The 17556-nt window shown below is 26.3% G+C and overlaps 9 protein-coding genes across 9 annotated transcripts; 3 read left to right on the plus strand and 6 right to left on the minus strand.

Moving 5' to 3' along the window:
• Nucleotides 1-29: 29 nt before the first annotated feature.
• T551_00094 (uncharacterized protein) lies at nucleotides 30-601 on the minus strand (the record flags this gene model as incomplete). The annotated part of the gene is made up of 3 exons (XM_018372361.1): nucleotides 30-118; nucleotides 162-492; nucleotides 533-601. 3 exons carry the CDS (start codon nucleotides 599-601, stop codon nucleotides 30-32), a joined length of 489 nt encoding a protein of 162 aa, XP_018231301.1.
• An 807-nt stretch (nucleotides 602-1408) lies between these two features.
• T551_00095 (Elongator subunit IKI3) lies at nucleotides 1409-5874 on the plus strand (the record flags this gene model as incomplete). The annotated part of the gene is made up of 16 exons (XM_018372362.1): nucleotides 1409-1516; nucleotides 1619-1877; nucleotides 1924-2604; nucleotides 2649-2741; nucleotides 2784-2991; nucleotides 3044-3380; nucleotides 3424-3580; nucleotides 3628-3808; nucleotides 3855-4013; nucleotides 4059-4297; nucleotides 4342-4475; nucleotides 4520-4741; nucleotides 4785-4848; nucleotides 4891-5153; nucleotides 5194-5356; nucleotides 5399-5874. The coding sequence occupies 16 exons, from the start codon at nucleotides 1409-1411 to the stop codon at nucleotides 5872-5874; spliced, it is 3744 nt and encodes a 1247-aa protein (XP_018231302.1).
• A 67-nt stretch (nucleotides 5875-5941) lies between these two features.
• T551_00096 (diphosphomevalonate decarboxylase) lies at nucleotides 5942-7140 on the minus strand (the record flags this gene model as incomplete). The annotated part of the gene is made up of 2 exons (XM_018372363.1): nucleotides 5942-7057; nucleotides 7099-7140. The coding sequence occupies 2 exons, from the start codon at nucleotides 7138-7140 to the stop codon at nucleotides 5942-5944; spliced, it is 1158 nt and encodes a 385-aa protein (XP_018231303.1).
• A 72-nt stretch (nucleotides 7141-7212) lies between these two features.
• Nucleotides 7213-7991, plus strand: T551_00097 (uncharacterized protein; the record flags this gene model as incomplete). Its single annotated transcript, XM_018372364.1, has 3 exons — nucleotides 7213-7607; nucleotides 7652-7732; nucleotides 7787-7991. 3 exons carry the CDS (start codon nucleotides 7213-7215, stop codon nucleotides 7989-7991), a joined length of 681 nt encoding a protein of 226 aa, XP_018231304.1.
• A 53-nt stretch (nucleotides 7992-8044) lies between these two features.
• Nucleotides 8045-10307, minus strand: T551_00098 (uncharacterized protein; the record flags this gene model as incomplete). Its single annotated transcript, XM_018372365.1, has 10 exons — nucleotides 8045-8376; nucleotides 8424-8810; nucleotides 8859-9039; nucleotides 9085-9183; nucleotides 9227-9356; nucleotides 9402-9562; nucleotides 9611-9740; nucleotides 9788-9956; nucleotides 10001-10102; nucleotides 10145-10307. The coding sequence occupies 10 exons, from the start codon at nucleotides 10305-10307 to the stop codon at nucleotides 8045-8047; spliced, it is 1854 nt and encodes a 617-aa protein (XP_018231305.1).
• A 58-nt stretch (nucleotides 10308-10365) lies between these two features.
• T551_00099 (uncharacterized protein) lies at nucleotides 10366-11837 on the minus strand (the record flags this gene model as incomplete). Its single annotated transcript, XM_018372366.1, has 9 exons — nucleotides 10366-10592; nucleotides 10643-10750; nucleotides 10789-10962; nucleotides 11005-11082; nucleotides 11126-11229; nucleotides 11270-11415; nucleotides 11457-11628; nucleotides 11670-11752; nucleotides 11793-11837. 9 exons carry the CDS (start codon nucleotides 11835-11837, stop codon nucleotides 10366-10368), a joined length of 1137 nt encoding a protein of 378 aa, XP_018231306.1.
• A 354-nt stretch (nucleotides 11838-12191) lies between these two features.
• Nucleotides 12192-12433, plus strand: T551_00100 (uncharacterized protein; the record flags this gene model as incomplete). Its single annotated transcript, XM_018372367.1, has 2 exons — nucleotides 12192-12234; nucleotides 12276-12433. The coding sequence occupies 2 exons, from the start codon at nucleotides 12192-12194 to the stop codon at nucleotides 12431-12433; spliced, it is 201 nt and encodes a 66-aa protein (XP_018231307.1).
• A 112-nt stretch (nucleotides 12434-12545) lies between these two features.
• On the minus strand, nucleotides 12546-15259 carry T551_00101 (uncharacterized protein; the record flags this gene model as incomplete). The annotated part of the gene is made up of 8 exons (XM_018372368.1): nucleotides 12546-13215; nucleotides 13258-13801; nucleotides 13848-14064; nucleotides 14106-14482; nucleotides 14523-14678; nucleotides 14726-14942; nucleotides 14989-15086; nucleotides 15136-15259. The coding sequence occupies 8 exons, from the start codon at nucleotides 15257-15259 to the stop codon at nucleotides 12546-12548; spliced, it is 2403 nt and encodes an 800-aa protein (XP_018231308.1).
• A 372-nt stretch (nucleotides 15260-15631) lies between these two features.
• On the minus strand, nucleotides 15632-17022 carry T551_00102 (Nem1-Spo7 phosphatase catalytic subunit NEM1; the record flags this gene model as incomplete). Its single annotated transcript, XM_018372369.1, has 4 exons — nucleotides 15632-15780; nucleotides 15827-16055; nucleotides 16096-16520; nucleotides 16587-17022. 4 exons carry the CDS (start codon nucleotides 17020-17022, stop codon nucleotides 15632-15634), a joined length of 1239 nt encoding a protein of 412 aa, XP_018231309.1.
• Between the last annotated feature and the right edge of the window lie 534 nt (nucleotides 17023-17556).

Here is a 17556-nt window from a genome sequence, read left to right on the forward strand (position 1 = left end):
ACTGATTTGTGTTTTGGTAAACGTTATGGTTAATACTTTCTAGTATAAGCGTTTTGTAACTTATATACTTCGTCTCTGAATGCCTTAGCAACTTCATCACAATTAAGCGGTTTTTGTTCTAAAAAAGATTTATTATATTAAATAAAAATTATATAAAAAACCATTTTGTTTCAGACATTGAATAACTTCTTTTTTCTTTTCCAATAATGTATCGTCCAATTTTTTTATTTGAAACATTCCTTCTATACTTTTTTCCAAACTTGATATTTCATCTTTTAATTCAAAACTATTTAATTTTTCTTGTGCTTTTTCGTATTGTGCATTTTTCCTTGCTAACTCCTTCTCAACTTCTATTAAAATATCTCGTTCTTTTGCATGCAAACGCTCTATTTCTACTGCAACTCTTTCCTGAATATGTTCTTCTAATGATGCTGCACGAACTGTATCAGAATCTGTTTTAGAATCCAAATGATTGACTAAAGCACTTGAAAACTAATAAAATAAGTCTTTTTTATCAATAATTGTGACAAACTTGAAGAGGAAATTGTGATTCATTTTGAAATACCACGTCTCCATTTGATTTACTTTGAACTTTGCCCATTTTATGTTCAAAAATTTGTAGTAGGCCTTAAAAAAAGAGATCAAAAAAATGTATACAAAGTACAAACTATTTTATTATAAAATAGTGCTTTGGGTATCAAAATCTTTATTATTAACTTATTTTTGTTAAATTTATTATCTTAAAGTGCTTCGAATGTGTAATATTGGCTGTGAAGGATGATCAATCGGTATTTTAATGAAAAAAATGAATAAAAAACATTTTTTAGAGTTTTTTTATGATTTAAAAATCTATGTATTGTTTTTATATTGCTAGTGAATTTTGAAAATAAAATTTAACATGTTAATGTTATTTTAAAAAAATTAGTAGTAATTAATTTGTATACAAATGAAACAATAAACAGTATATTTAAAAAAATCTTTCAAAATTATAAACTACTTTTTTATATAAATTTTAAACATTATTATATATACTGAAGTTAACATTTTAATTTAATAATATTCATTTAAATTAATCAATAACTCTATAAAAGTGTTTCAACTGTTTTCTATACTTTATTTTTTATAAAAAGCACTTTTTTAGGTGTTAAATTTTTTCTGAGGATTTTTTCTATTACTAATTCACATATACAATGATCTTTTTTAATAAAAAATAACAAAATACTTATTTAACGTTCTAATTTAATAATTTGCTGCATAAAAAAACATATTTAAACAACTTCTTTTCTAAATTCACTTTTGATATTTTCTCTATTTTTTAACTCTAACTCTAGCAATGAATAAGCACTGGTTTTTTAATCTCAACGAAAAATTGGCGTTTTTACAAATGTGTTAATATTTGCTTAAAAAAATGTATAATTTAACCACTTTAAAGATAGAAAATATCATTTTAAGTGATGAAGACAAAAAAAAAGCAAATATTTCTAATATATCATTTGATCCAGGCTCTCAGTCGGCAGTTATTTATACTATAAATGAAACATCAGGATCCATTTTGATCTATGAAATAAATGCAAGTTCTAGCAAAAAATAGAATATTTTTTATTAATTTCATTAATAGGAAAATGGAAATATATCTCTTATCTGTTGTAAAGAAGCTTTTTGTGATTTATATAGCCTATTAGAGACAGAAATATTAGATTTTCAATTTTTGTCTGAAATACGAGCATGTTGTTTAATTATGAAGAATGGAGACATTATTTTGGTACATAATAATGCTTCTGTAAGCAAGGAGCAAGTAGAAATTATAGGATCAGTAGATGGTGGCATTGTTGCAGCAAAATGGGCACCTGATGAAACTGTTCTTGCAATATGTACAGGTATTATATGAATTTTCTATTGCAAATTATTTATGAACGTTATTAGGGAATGCTAAATTTTTATTAATGTCTCAGAATTTTGAAACAATTTCGGAAATTCCTCTCTTAGAATCTGATATTAATATTAGTAATCATGTCTCAGTCGGGTGGGGACGATCAGAGACACAGTTCCAGGGAAAAAGATCAAAAACAGCGCCTCGTGATCCAACCATTCCTGAAAAAATAGATAAAGGTCTTTTGAGTCATCTTGATGATAAATTAACTAGAATAAGTTGGAGAGAGGATGGAGCTTTTGTATCATTGTCTAGAATAGATGTAGAAACTAGAAGAATAATTCGCGTATTTTCTAGAAATGGGGCATTGGATAGTGTTAGTCAGCCCGTTGATTATTTAGAAAGTCTTTTGGCCTGGAAACCATCTGGGAGTGTTATTGCATCTATTCAAAGGAAACCTGAAGAGTTAGATGTAATCTTTTTCGAAAGAAATGGACTTCGGCACGGTGAATTTAGTTTAAAGTTATTATTGTCGAATGAAGAACCAATTTTGGACATTCAATGGAATTCCGATTCCAGTTTACTTTCTATTTTAGTTTCAAATAAAATTCAACTTTGGTACATGAGTAATTATCATTGGCATTTAAAATATGAAATCAAATTTAAAAGTAGTAAAAGTATATCTATTAAATGGCATCCAGAAATTCCTTTAATGCTTTCGTTAATTAATGACGGTTTATATTAATTAATGCATTTTATGTTTTAATAATCTTTTAAGGAAATTTACTATTGTATCATTTTACTTGGATAATAATATCATCACCTCTAAATCTTTCCTATGATTATGGAACAGTTGCAGTAATAGATGGAGGTAACTATAGATTTGAATTCGACAGATTTGATTTTATTTTAGATAATTTACGATTAACTCCATTTAAAATAGCAAATGTTCCTCCTCCGCTATCATTTCGTGATATTAAACTTTCTAGAATACCTACATCAATATCTATTAGCAAAGATTCAAATTGTATTTTGTCATTAGCTGAAAATATAGTCGAAATTATTCATTGGCCTTTAAATATTGATTCTGCTGCTTTCCCAGAAATTACTAATAAATTAGAGTATGAACAAATTATATTTAAAGAATTCGAAAATATCTAAAATAAAATATAGTTTAACTGAATTAGTTGATGATGCGTATTATCCACGACAAATATTATACTTGGAAGACAATATATTTTGCATATTATTTGATGTTTGTAATAAATCAGATATTCTCTTTTTTCTTTTTAATTCTTACAAAGAAGTTAAATTACTTAATAACATTAGTTTTGAGCCAAAAATTGCTTTAATTGATTTAGGTCTTTATGAAAAATCTATTGTAGCAGAATCTATTGAAGGAAAAGTTTTCAATTTATCTCTAGAAAAAGATTATAAAATCAGCAATATATTGTTGTTTTCTTTACCTTTGTTATGTTGTTATATGAAAAGTACATTATATTTAGAAAACGTATGTAAATGTGTATTTTTTTTTACTTATTTATATTTTACAGAAAATTATCTTTTTTTTAAGTGATAGTGGTAAACTTTTTGCAAATGATCAACTAATTTCTACAAATTGTACATCATTTATTTGTTCTAAAGAATATTTGGTTTTTACAACAACTTCACATCTAGTAAAGTTTGTTAAATTAACATCTAAAATCGATGGTTTGTTTTTTTTTTAATTCAAATTTTATCAAAATTAATTTTTAAAGACTTTATTATACCGTCTGATAATGTTACAAATATTGAGGTTCGTTTCATAGAAAAAGGATCTAAAATTATTTCAATTATACCTTCTATTACTGCTTTGATTTTTCAAATGCCTAGAGGTAATATTGAAACGATATATCCTCGGATTTTAGTTTTATCTGAAATATATGAATCAATTAAATTGTAAGTTATTTATACTGTTTAATGTTTTATTCAATTTATATTTTAGAAAAAAATATAATCATGCATTTTTATCTTGTAGAACACATCGTATAGACACTAATATTCTTTATGATTATAATCCTTCACAATTTTTGAACAATGTTCATCTCTTCATAAATCAGATCGATAGTAGTGAATATTTAAATTTATTTTTATCAACTTTAAAGTATTATTATAATTTTTATGTAATTTTTTAGTAACTTGATATTAGGGAAGATAATTTAACTGAAACATTATATAATATAGAACTAAAGAAAGAAAGTAATATAGCATTTGAGAAAAAAGTAACAAATACAAGTTTTTCAAAAGTTAATACAATATGTGATCATGTTTTAAAAGCTTTAGAAATATATTCTGATGATAAATACATGGAATCTATTCTAACTGCACACTTAAGTAAAATTCCAGCAGATTATGATTCTGCATTAAAATTAATTATTAATCTTAAAAGTATGATTAAAAATCGTTATTAAATAATGCTTAATTCGAAATAGATATTAATTTAAATAATGCTCAAAAAGCAATTAAATATATCTGTATTTTAGCTGATGTTAATATGCTATATAACCATGCACTAAGTTTATATGATTTACAGCTCGCTCTCTATATAGCACAAAATTCACAAAAAGTTGTATTTATATTTTTTATAGTTCTTTTTAACAAAATAAATAGGATCCCAAAGAATATCTTCCATTTCTTCAGGATCTTCAGAAACAAACAGTTAATCGTAGATGTTTTACTATTGATAATTATCTGGAGAAATATGAAAAAGCGTTAACATATTTAGTTAAATTAGGCAATGACGTATTCAATGAAATATGTGATTATGTTGTTCTTCATAATCTTTATAGAGAGGCTATGAAAGCATTTAAAGATGATCCTGTTAGTTATAATGTAAGTTCTTATATTTAATTTTATTGAGTGATTAAATCTTTAGAAAATATTAGAACTTTATGCTGTATATCATGAGAAGAACAATCATTTTAAAGAATCTGCATTAGGTATTATTAATTTATAGATATAAAAAATTAATTAAATATTAGCTTATGAAATTTTAAATAATTATGAATATGCTATTGCTATGTATAAAAAAGCTGGACTTTGGAGAAAAGCATTAACTCTTGCAATGAAATCTAAAATTTCTAGTGATGATATGAATAAATTAGCAGAATCATTAAGTTGCATAATGCAAGATAAGAGGAAGTTTTGTGATGCAGCTGATATTGAAATTTATTATTTAAAAAATTTAAAAGAAGGACTGCGCTTATTGTGTAAAAGTTTCGATTATAATAAAGCATATGAATTGGTAAAAGTGCTTCTATTATTATTAAGCTAAATATAAATAGGCCCAATATTACAATTCTAGTGAACTAATACAGGACATTATTATCCCTGGTCTTTTAGAGGGATTTTTTGAACTTACTGAATTATTTTATGAACTTTCTTCCCAATTAAAAATACAAGTAGAACGAGTTAGAGTTATTAGGAAAAAGAGAGAACAAAATTCTCGTAAGTTTTAAATATAAAATATTATTTAATTAAAAATATTAGAAACATACTTTGACTCAAAAGATAATGAAGATATCCCAGATAATATATCTTTGGCTGATACTAATACATCTACATCCGTATCTATTTTTACCCGATATTCTACGTATACAACTACTACAAATATTAATGAAAAAAAAGACAAGGCTAATAGACGAGAAGAGAGAAAGAAAGCATATAAACAAAAAGGAAGTATATGGGAAGAAGAATATCTCTTAAACAGTATAAGTCGTCTGATTGATAGACTTGAAGATGCCAGGAAGGATGCAGAAAAAACTATTCAAGGCCTTTTATTAGAAAAATTAAACGAGAAAGCTAATTTACTTCAAAAACAAATGACATGTTTGGTGGAGGATGTAAAGGAATGTCTTGAAGAAATGTTCTCCTATACAATAGAAAATCTTCCAGAAAATATGAAAAATAGTATTAGAACTCTTCCTATAGTACGACCTATAAATGAATTAAAGATTTTGGTTTAAATTATAAATTAAATTTTTTTCATAAAAATATAAAAAAACAAAGATTCTAAAATAAATGTTCTATACATTATTCTGTATCACAAATCGGATATCCATTAGAATCTATTAAACTTTCAGAAGTCTGTATAGGCCCATCACCAATCTCAGTTAGAATAACTTTGTTTATTTTTTCACGAATTAGAGAAAAGTAACTACTATGAATGTCGAGTTTAATACCCTTATATTGGTATAACCAACCATCAACATTATGCAAGTAATCATGCAATGTTCCAAGTAATAGATCTTCATCTGCTTTAAGAAAATAAACTACTGCATTAGGGCCAGCATCGAATGTATAAGCAGCGATTGTTCTTTTTGCAAAACGGTTTATCTCATGTATTAATTGAATTATAGCAACAGAGATATCATTCAAGTAAAAAATAGGAGGAAAAGTATCAAAACACGTTGCATGAAACTGATTTGAGTCTTTCATAGTTAAATAAGCAAATTTCTCAAAATCTTTGTGTTTAATCGCATTCTCCATTTCCTTTATATATGAATTTACGCGTTTGATTCGATGTTGAAATAAATCAGATGTTAAGATAGTAGTTTTCATTCCTTCTGTTGAAGAAACTTTCTTTCTCGTTGAAGAAACTACAAAAATAAGAACACAAAGGTCCTCCCAATGTGATTTAGGTGCTATTTGTTGCGAAAATGAATCCGAGCCATCTGCCATAACTCCCATATTCCATAAAACAAATCCTCCCATTAAAGATCGACATGCTGATCCTGATCCCTGACGAGCAATACGAGAAAGCTCTTCAGGAGACTGATCAAGCTTAAATAACTGTGAAACCGCTTTGACAAGAGCTGCATATCCTGATGCAGAAGATGCCAAACCTGCTGCAGTGGGAACGCTGTTCTTAGAAATAATATGAATACACTGTTGACTTAATTTTTCGAGTGTTCCATCTTTACATTCTTTTGAATGTCTTAAAGAACGAAGAATTAAAAGGCATTTCTTTATTTTATAATTTTTTGACTCATCTTCTGTTCCATTCAGCCAAAAACGATCACGGGTAAAGGATTTGGAGCATGCTACTGTTGTCCACGTACATATTTTTGATAAAGACAATGTAACAGACAAAGATGAGTTTGTTGGAAGATTTAAATCTGGTTCTTTTTTTCCCCAATATTTAATCACCTATTTCTGTCACTTTTTAATAGGAAAAAGACATATTTTACTGCAATATTAACAGGTGCCTTAGAAGAACTTTGATGTATCATATTTTGTTAATTTTGTTTCTTTTATTTCATTTTTAAATTTTAGAAAAAATTTGTCGTTGCACAATTAACTTCATGTTCGAGAACCAACAGCCCTGTAAAAAAGCTGATTTTAAGGAAAAGAAAGGATCTTCTACTCTTTCAACAGATTCTAATGATTCTCCATGCACAAGAGATGCTATAATTGAAAAAGATGAGGTTTCAAACGCTTCAAAACAACCAAGTTATTGTAAAGATCAAGCTGAAAAGTTGTCTACTCAAAGAGAACGATCATCTATCCCTAAAGCACATGGAAAAGACGGTGAACATTGGATTTATCCATCAGAACGTATGTTTTTTCAAGCGATGCGTCGAAAGAACTGGAATCCACAAGCAGAACAGATGCAAATTATTGTTCCTATCCATAACGCTGTTAATGAACGTGTTTGGCATGAAATTTTGAAGTGGGAGAGTGGTTGGGGCAGTGAATCGTTTGTTTTTATGTATTGATGCTGATAAATGTTAATTTTTGCAGTTGTGGTGGTCCTAAACTTATCCAATTTGAAGGAAAGTCGTCTCAATTAAGTCCTAAAGCAAGATGGCTTGGATTTTGGGGGTAAGAATATTCTTGGTATGCAGTTGACCAAGCACTAAATAAAATTCATGATAGATATAAACCACCTTTTGACCGACATGATTGGAAAATTGATCGATGTGGTAAAGAAGTTGATTATATTATTGATTTTTATTCTGGAAAAGAAAAAGGTGATATGTTGTCATTTTACCTAGATGTACGACCAAAGTTTGACATGAATGGCGCTTGGATGAGACTATCTAGAGGTTTTCGTGATCTTTTTTCCAAAGAAAAAACTTAATATATAAATATATCAATTTAAAAAAACATGTTCATAGACTATGTTTATCGTTACTAGTCACTAGATAAATTAAAGTCAATGAGTGTTTGGCATTTTAATGCAGTAGCAGGTTGAAGATGCATTCCAGAGAGATAAGGACCGAATTTTGAAATAATATTTAACATACCAAATTCTAAAGTTTTCAAAAGTGCAACAGGCTCTTCAAAGGAATAATCATTATTGTCTGAAAAATACATAGTATCTGGAAAGTAGGTTTGTGGTGATTTGACAAATTGTTTTAGGTCCTCAAGAGCTACATGCAAACATTCTAAAATTAATGCTACTTCACGCTGAACCATACCAAACAAATCTTGATCAGTAGAACGTGCAACAAGCTGACATAAATCTAAAAGAAATAAGTTTTGTTTATATATAAAATTAGAATAGATTTACCAAATATAGCTAAAATTAGTAAACGAGTATTTGGAAATAAAATTTGATATTTTCTTCGTAAAGTTTGTCTAAATGGTATCCCAAGCCATGATTTATAGAATAATGTTGAATATAATGTTATAAGATTTTTAAATTGAAATTTGGAAATATTTTTATTATCATTTTTCTTTGGACTTTTATTAGATTGTGGCAAGAACTGATTTGTATAATTTTGATGTTTTAGACTATCTATATGAGTTCGTTTCCGAACTTGCTTGTCTAAAAAGATATTTTGATTTTTAATTGTTAGCGAAGGTATTGAATCTGTATTTTTTGATTCAGTATTAGTATTTAATTGACTGTAAAATTGGTGTGCAAATTCTGGATTGATTTGTTGAGAAAATAAAGCTTAATGATGTTAAAAAAGTAATCAAAACATATTTTAGAAATAATTACATTTATTTTCTAAAAATTGATACCGTTTTTGAAGAGCTCGAGGAATATCACTGATAATTTTAAGACATATTTCTATGATTTGCTGCCACATTGCAGGATTTCGATCAATATCATTAAAAATCTGTTCACAGCGATGAAAATCATGATGTAATATATAATAAAGTTCCTCAAATGCCATCATCTAAAGTATTTAGTACAAATAAGAAGTATTATATCTGTATCAAACTCGAGTTAATGGTTTAAATTCTGCTATTAACCCAGTTAAAAGAGTTCCATTAGGATCAGGTGACCGTTCACTTGCTAATTTTCCATAAGACATAGGTCCCTAAAGATATCAGAATACACTGAACATATTAAAATGCATCCACATGAGATAAATATATCCTAAATAAAGAATGAACAGAGTTCCAAAGTAGAAGCATGATAAAAGCATTAAATGTAGAAAAGAAAAGAAGCTTTGTAGAAAATGGCCAATAAGAAAGAGATATTTTATTCAATCTTTGAGCCAATTAATATAACTTTAATAATAAATAATTTATTTACTTATATAATAATAGTCGAAAGATTTGCAAAGTAAAAGACCATATATGTTGTCTTAAAAATAAGTATAGAAATGGATGAAAAAATGAAAACATTAAAGAGTTCAATCCAGAATGAATTATGATTCTAACTATTTCTGATTTTACACGAATAGGAAGAATTTGCTGTAAATATATTATTTTGTATATTAAAGTATTCTAGATGTTACTTACAATAGACACAGAAAATTCCATTTTATCCCAATCATTCAAGCTGTGGATTATAGATGTTATGATTGCTAAAGATAAACCATGAAAAACAAAATATATTGTTTTTTCATTTAGTTGAGAATATGTATAAACTCTAAAATGTTTAATTGCATTTTTAAAGAAAAAAGAATATATAGTAACTCATTAGAAATGATAAAACGGTTGAAAGATATTGCATTTTTTGTATTCATATTTATCATAGTTATAAATAAAGATGAAATAAGATAAATAAACGTCAATCTTAATGCTTTAAATGAAAACAATCTGAGATAGAACTCTGAAATAAATGATGATCTTGTATGATAATCAACTTAAAAATGTTAAAATTCTAATGTTATTTTTAAAATATTTTACCATGAAGATTAGCTTTTTTTAGAACAAAAAGTGGAAACACTGAAAGTAAAAAAATAAATGCCCTAAAACCGACATATATCCAAGAAATAGGTCTTAAAATGTCTATTCCATTACTAGGAATATCATATTTAAATTATAACTTACTAAACGTATTATCAATGATCATTGAAATAATATAAGATATTAAATAAGTTATAAAAACTGCCTGAACAAAACGTCGCTGAAGAATACTAGAGGCAATAACATGGTAATCAACAACTGCAGACCGCGTTGATACTTTAGCAAACGTGTCTTTGATTGAAACCATGAATATTAGAAAATATAAAATAATTTAAGAAATCGATATAAATTTAAAATATATTAAATTACATATTTATATTATAAATATACAATTGAAGTGTTTTTATGGTTTTCTGAATGTATTCTTTTACATTTTCATCTTTTATATATCCATGATCCAATAACAATTCAAAATCAGGAGCGTAAAACTCGAAAAAATCATGTTCAGGAATATCATTTGATATTTCAATACCCAAGATAACACTAGTAAGAAACACATAGCACCTTGAAACAACAGTATTTTCATATCCCCCTATTCTTTATTAATTTTATAGTTCTTTTATTTTTTAAAAAAAGAATAACCTCCACCAAGTATTAGAAGCTTTTTTTTCCATTTTAATATTTTTTCCAAACAAAATGCATAGCTTTGGGGTGTTAAATTCCATTCTTTATATGTATCTTTAAAAAGTCCTAGATATGTTAAAGAAATACTTTAAATTTTAAAGTACCATCGCATCCACATTGAACAACAATAATATCAGGTTTGAAATTTATAAAAGCAGGTTGAATAATATTATCAAATAAAAGTATAAAATTTTCATCCGTTAATCCCCTTTTTAAAGGAACGTTTAATGCATAATATTTTCCTTTTCCTTTGCCAGCTAAATCAAATGATCCGGTACCTTTAAAAATTAATGTAAAGTTCTATAATCTAGTTGATCCACCTGGGAAAAACCCTGGATCATAACGATGTAATGATATTGTAAGGACATTCTCAGAATGTAAAAATGCAGACTCAACACCTAGTATTTTTTGTAAAGGAAAAGTTATCAAAAAAAGCATTACCATCACCAGCATGCAAATCAAAATCTAAATACATTATTCTCTGATAATATTTCCTTAATTCTGTTATAGCAAGTACAGCATCATTAATATAACAAAATCCTGCTCTAGAGTAAATTAATAAGAATATATATATATACTTCTTACGCTTTATTTCTTCTTGCATGATGCCTTCCACCATCCCAATGAACAAATACATCAAAATCATCATTTGCTAACAATTTTGCCGATATTTCTGAAGCACCTGCTAAAAATTGAATATATTCAGACAATTCTGGAAAAGTAGGACAGTCCTATTTAAATTAGAAAACAAAAACTAAACAGATGAATAAACATAATCAAGACCAAAAATTGAATTCATTTCTTCTGATTGATAATCATTGATTTGATCATATTTTTCGGAAACATCATTTTTATTTGTTTGATTTTTCAGAAGATATGATATATATTTGTCACTATGAATTCTACATAATGAAGAAAAGTTCGCTTTTTCTGGAGAAACCACTCTTTTTTATAAGCATTTGTTGTATTTTTATATTAATCTCACATAAGTTTATCAAATAATCCATAAGCTTTTACAAGACTATGAATAAAAGAAGAACGGCCCAAATTAGAAGGCAGCTTGTTGCACTTTTTTGTTACTTAAAATTAAACAGTAAAAAGTGCTTACAAGTTGTTCGTAATATTCACTGTATACATATCCGACTTTTCTCATGAATAAAATGTTTAATTCTCTAGATTTAAACTATAATTTTAAAAATATTGCTTTAAGAAAACAGTTATAAAAACCTATTAGCAAAAAAGCAAGTTAATTTTTAATTCTTTTATTAATATTAAAGACAATTAAACAAACCTTGAAGATTTAAATTATAAGATCCAGTTTTTAAAAATATTGAAATATCATAAAAATAAAAGAAAATATAAAATTTTGGTTCTTTTATAACTTATTTGCTTATAATCTTAAAATTATAATTATTTAAATCTTAAGCTTTGGTAGTATTTCGAAAAAAAATAAGCAGAAAATATTTAAAAAAATGAAGAAAAATTATTGAAAATAAGTATTATACTTATGTCTGAGTTGAAAAAAGAATCAGCAAAGAAAACAATTGATAGTAAAATATCTTTTTTTTTGTTATATCTAATTAAAAATTAGTTTTGTATGAAATTTCACTTCTGTTAAATACTGGTTTAGACAAAAATACGCTTTCTTTATGTGTTAGTCTTTGTGAAAATGGTGTTAATCCAGAGTCATTAGCTGTAAGAATTGCTAAAGTTGTACCTATTTTATCTAAATGTTTTAGAATGTTATAAAAGAGCTTAGAAGACATAAACTTGAATAATATTGAATATAATATTTATATTAGATTTTAAATAGTTAGTAGCTAAAAATGTTGTTTTTCTGCAATATTGAAATAATTGGATTTTAAAAGCCTGCTTTACGCTTGCTTTTGATTTTTTTGACTGGCTGAGATAAAAATTTATGGTCATTTATGTTATCTGTCATTTGAGGTGGTTTATCTGCAACTGTTAGGGGTTTTGATGTAAGTCTTGGAGGTGCAGAAGAAGTCTGTTCATAAAAGAGTGCTATATTGTCGTTAACAACTGTTTTATCAATTGCTTGAAATTTGTATAAATCTGGGTTAACACCAACTTCCCATTCATCAAGAAGAGGATATATATTTTCTAATTCTGTATTGTTTTTGTCTATTTCAAAAGAACTATTAAGCAAAGAAATATCTAATAAATCATTTTTTGACTCCATAAATGATTTGGGTGGTTTTAGTCCTATAGATGATATACCGAGCTCTATTGAGATATTTTTAAAAATTTCATGAATATATCTTTCATCATGTTCGGAAGAATTGTTGGAACTGCTTATTTTTGACCAATGTTTTATTAATGTATCATATATATTTTTGAAATTCCAACTATCTGATTCAGAAGCAAAATCAATAAATCCTAACAGCTTTTGTGATTTTGGAATAAGAGAATATATTTTCCATCCTTTTTCTGTATAAGTTTGAAATATATTTTTTAAATCTAAAAAAATTTCATCAAAACTAGCTTTTTCTGATGGTATATAAATATCTCTCCTAAATATATTAAATCAAAAGAAATAAAAAATTAGTGTATACAAAGTAAGTATTTCATAATTTTCTATTATCTTATCTGTTTCTTTATTTTGATTTTTTGAAAAGATTTCTCTAAAAATAAAATTATTTACATCAACGAGCTCATTATATAATTTAGAAAAATTAATTAGCCTAAAATCATTATCATAAAACATTTTTTTTTCAATTTCTTTTTTTGTATTATCATCACTTTCTGAGGAGCTATTAATATATTTATAACTTTTTTTAATAATAGATTGTGAAAATCTATAATCATGAAAAGTATACTCGGTATCATTGTCTGCGTAGTAATATATTTGTGATACAATATTTTTTTCTGATCCTAAGGAATAAAGTTTTACAAATCGAGAATCGTTTTTTGATTCATTATTACTTTCGAATTTATTAGTAGATTCATTTAAAGGACAGATAATAGACGTTATAGATGTGTTTTGAGAATTTTGCAGTTCATAGGGAAAAATTGATGAAAAAGGAAGATTGCCTTTTAATGAAAACTGATAGCATGATTTGATCGGATTTATATTAGAATAAAGAATTAAATTAAAATCTAATTTTGAAATTAAAATGCTAATATAAAACATTATAAAATGTACTCCCAAAATATTCATCTATAATAATTTTTAATGATGGATCATAACTACGATAATGTTTCCATGATAACAGTGGTTTTCCAGGTTGTCGTTCGTCCAACCAACATACTTCTGAAGTAGTAAGGATAAAAAAATCACTTAAATTTTGTGATGTTTTCCAAAAATCAAGAATATTATCTGAGTTTGAAAGAGAATATAATAAATGTTGTTTTGAAGGATCCTAAAGATATATAAAAATATTTAAATTAAATAATGACTTACTCTAAGATCAAATAATCCTGTTTTACGGCGTCCTGAAACGATTATAGATTTAGAAGAAGATCCCCAATCCATTTTCCACCAGCCATCATTTTGTCCAATATCTTCTAAAACATTTGAAGATGATTTTTCAATTGTTCTATATCTCCCTTCAATATTCCAAAGACTCCAATTCCCTTTTTTATTAATTACTACTAATTGGTTTTTATTAGAAAAATCAAAAATAATATCAGAATGCTCAGAATTTTCTGTATCATAATTTTCTATTATTACTAAAGGAACTGCAGTAATAGAAGCATTCTTTAAAGAAATGCGTTTCAAAGGCTGATAAATTAACTCAATTAGGGCACTGAATGTATGGTTTCTAAGTAGTATATATTCTAAAAATTGGTTTAATAATAATGTTAATAGAATTCTTACTCCCATTGTAGATAGAACTATTAGACACTTGTCTAATAGGCGTTTTTGAAGAAAATATGGACTTTGTAACTTCAGAAACTCTCGGAATCTTCAGTTTTTTTTCTGTATTATTATTACAATAAACAGTTGTATTGTAATTTTTTATAGTTGCTAGTGCTATAAAATATGTCAATAGTTTTAGTATCATAAAATAAAAAACAAACATATTTCAGTAGAATTCTCTCCAGAGACAAAGCAGAGCATTTTTGGTGACAGATTTCTATTTTTCGGATCCCAAACTTGACATTCTGCAAGGAGATTTCCACGAAGAGCATCATGCATATTATATGTTGATATAATCTCTCCAGATTCTTTAATATATGGCCTTAATAGATCCCTTGGAACCCATATATCTGAATAATTTGTTTTTAAATATTTTTCCTTAATAGTTTAATTTTAATTCCTATTGTTATACAAATATAATCACTTGTAAAGTTCTTGATGGAAAATTCAAAAATTCTTCAGAAAAAAACGGCAATTCATTATATTCTACGATATTATGACCTAATGCTTTCAATGGAATATCTAATATCTAATTATATTTTATAAAGATTTGATTTTAAATGTTAAAAACCTTTATGATTCTTGGCAAATATCCATTTTGAATTCTGATCTTTAGGTAAATATAATGCTGCACCAGGATTTCCGTAAGAAAGGCAAATATGTGTTTCTGATGTGCTTAATGGCCAAGTAGACATATATTAAGTATTACAAGAAAAAAGCTGCATTTTGGCGGAAATTTAAATATGAAATCTATAAATAACTTTTTCCAGCTTGTTATTAAAGCTGTATTTATATTTCTAATATACTTTTAAAAAGTTTACCATTAAAAAAATTTGTTCTTGTTTTTTTAAAAAAAGTTAAGATCTATATACATATGATAAGAGGTATTTCTATGAAATAAATATTGTTTATAAAAAGACAAAACGAATATATCGAAGATGCAACAATTGAACCATGATGGTACCACATACAAGTTTCTGAAATAGTTTGTATATATGAAAATGAAAACCAAGAATCATATTATGATAATATATATAAAAGATGATTGTATAAAATAAAAGGTATGGTTATGAATTGAGAGAAAACATGCCAGCTCTTAATCCCAAAAGAGTCCGCACATCAAGTACATATCGTAATCCGTGCAAAAAAGGAATGAGATGCAATAAATTTTTATCTGAAGGGTCACTGATCCAAGCTTGAATAGGAATAGCATTGTCTAATAAAAAGTTATAATAATATATAAATGGTACAGATAAATATACTTTCATGCATAGAATAACTAACAGGAGAATTGTCTATAATAATGACTTTGGAAAGATCTGGTTGTACAATTGATAAATCTTTAATATACGCTCCGTTGCGAAAAGTACAATGTTGGCGATAAAACCGTGCTTTAAAGAGTTTCCGGTCCTGTTCTAACCAATCAATAACAGGATCTGCATATTCTTGAACTGATGCTGTAAAAATAACAACATTGTACCATTTGCTAACCTTCAAATGTAAATAATATATAAACAAAGTACTGATTTACTTTTCTTAAAAAACTATCACAATAAGGACGTTTGTGTACATAATACAGAATAGCATGTTTTCCTAGCATCACTTCTACCATATGACCAGAAGTAATCCTTCCTCCTTTTACTAAAGAATGAATTAACGTTTCATCAAGATCCAAAATAAGCGTTTTCGGTATTAATGTTTTTGGAAATAAAGGACGAGGTATAGATTGACATGGAAAATTTGATAATTGAGTCATATCCAAAGTTATTAAAGAAGATGTAGGCGATTTAATATTATCTTTGTTAACTGTATTATTATTGTATAACATAAAACGTGCTGGTCTAGATGTTAATTTCTTATCGGAGAAAGAAACAAAACGTTTTGGTTTTTGAGTTTGTGATTGTATTGATAATTGAATATCTATAGGTTCACATGTTGGTTTAAAATCGCAATATTCTATACCATGATATTAGTTTCAAATATACTTAGAAGCATTATAACTTGATAACAATAGAGACTTACTTTCACAAGATGAATCTGAAGTAAATGATGGTCTGGTTAGTCTTTTTCTGTTTATGATCCAAAAATAAGGTAAAAAAAATAAATAAACCAAGGTATTTAATGAAGATTGTAATGCCGAACAGTCACGTAGCTTCTTAAGTAATTTTAATCTTACTAAAAATAGACAGAAAAATATTTTTTTTAATTTATTCCAGATATATAAAGTAAGAGACCCAATATAAACAATGAATCTTATCAAAAACGAACAAGAATATGTTTTTTTTGGAAATAATCTATAATTTTCTTTTTTATCTTGAGGAAACATATCATTTTCCTTTGATGCAGAGAGTTTGTATCGTGAAATCATTTCAAAACTTGATGAAACCGGTTTCACATCAATCGTTGTTCTAAAGCGGAATCTATTAAAAATACTATAAAAAACTCGGTTTGAATTCATCTGAATATCATAGGAATATATTAACACATAAATAAATAATTTATTTTTTATTAGATCAGTTCCATTAAATATTTTTCATGATTTATCTATTTCGATTTTTTTTGGCGTTGATTTAAAGATTTTTCACGCAAAAGGATTGGTCTTATTGACGAGTTTGGTAAGATTATTTATGTAATAAATTATATAATTATTTTATATTATATTTGTTATATATTTAGTGAAATATTTTGTTTTATTTGATGGAAATATGCTTCTTAGTATAGATTAATGTTTTTATTGTTTTTTGGATTTTTATTGAATATTTTATTCGGAAAAAGATTAGAATTTAAACTAAAACATATACTTAGAAATTGAAAAACTTAGAATTTTTTATGTTTTTTAATATAATTTTTAGAATGAATATATTTTTTTGTTTTAAACTATAAAAAATTTAAAATAATTAACAGAATTTTAATATATAATTATTTATTATTATAGATATGTTTGTTGTATGAAAGATATTAAATATAAATTTATAATCAGCAATTTTGTATT

The sequence above is a fragment of the Pneumocystis jirovecii genome, assembly GCF_001477535.1.
Source record: "Pneumocystis jirovecii RU7 chromosome Unknown supercont1.1, whole genome shotgun sequence".
Lineage (NCBI taxonomy): Eukaryota > Fungi > Ascomycota > Pneumocystomycetes > Pneumocystales > Pneumocystaceae > Pneumocystis > Pneumocystis jirovecii.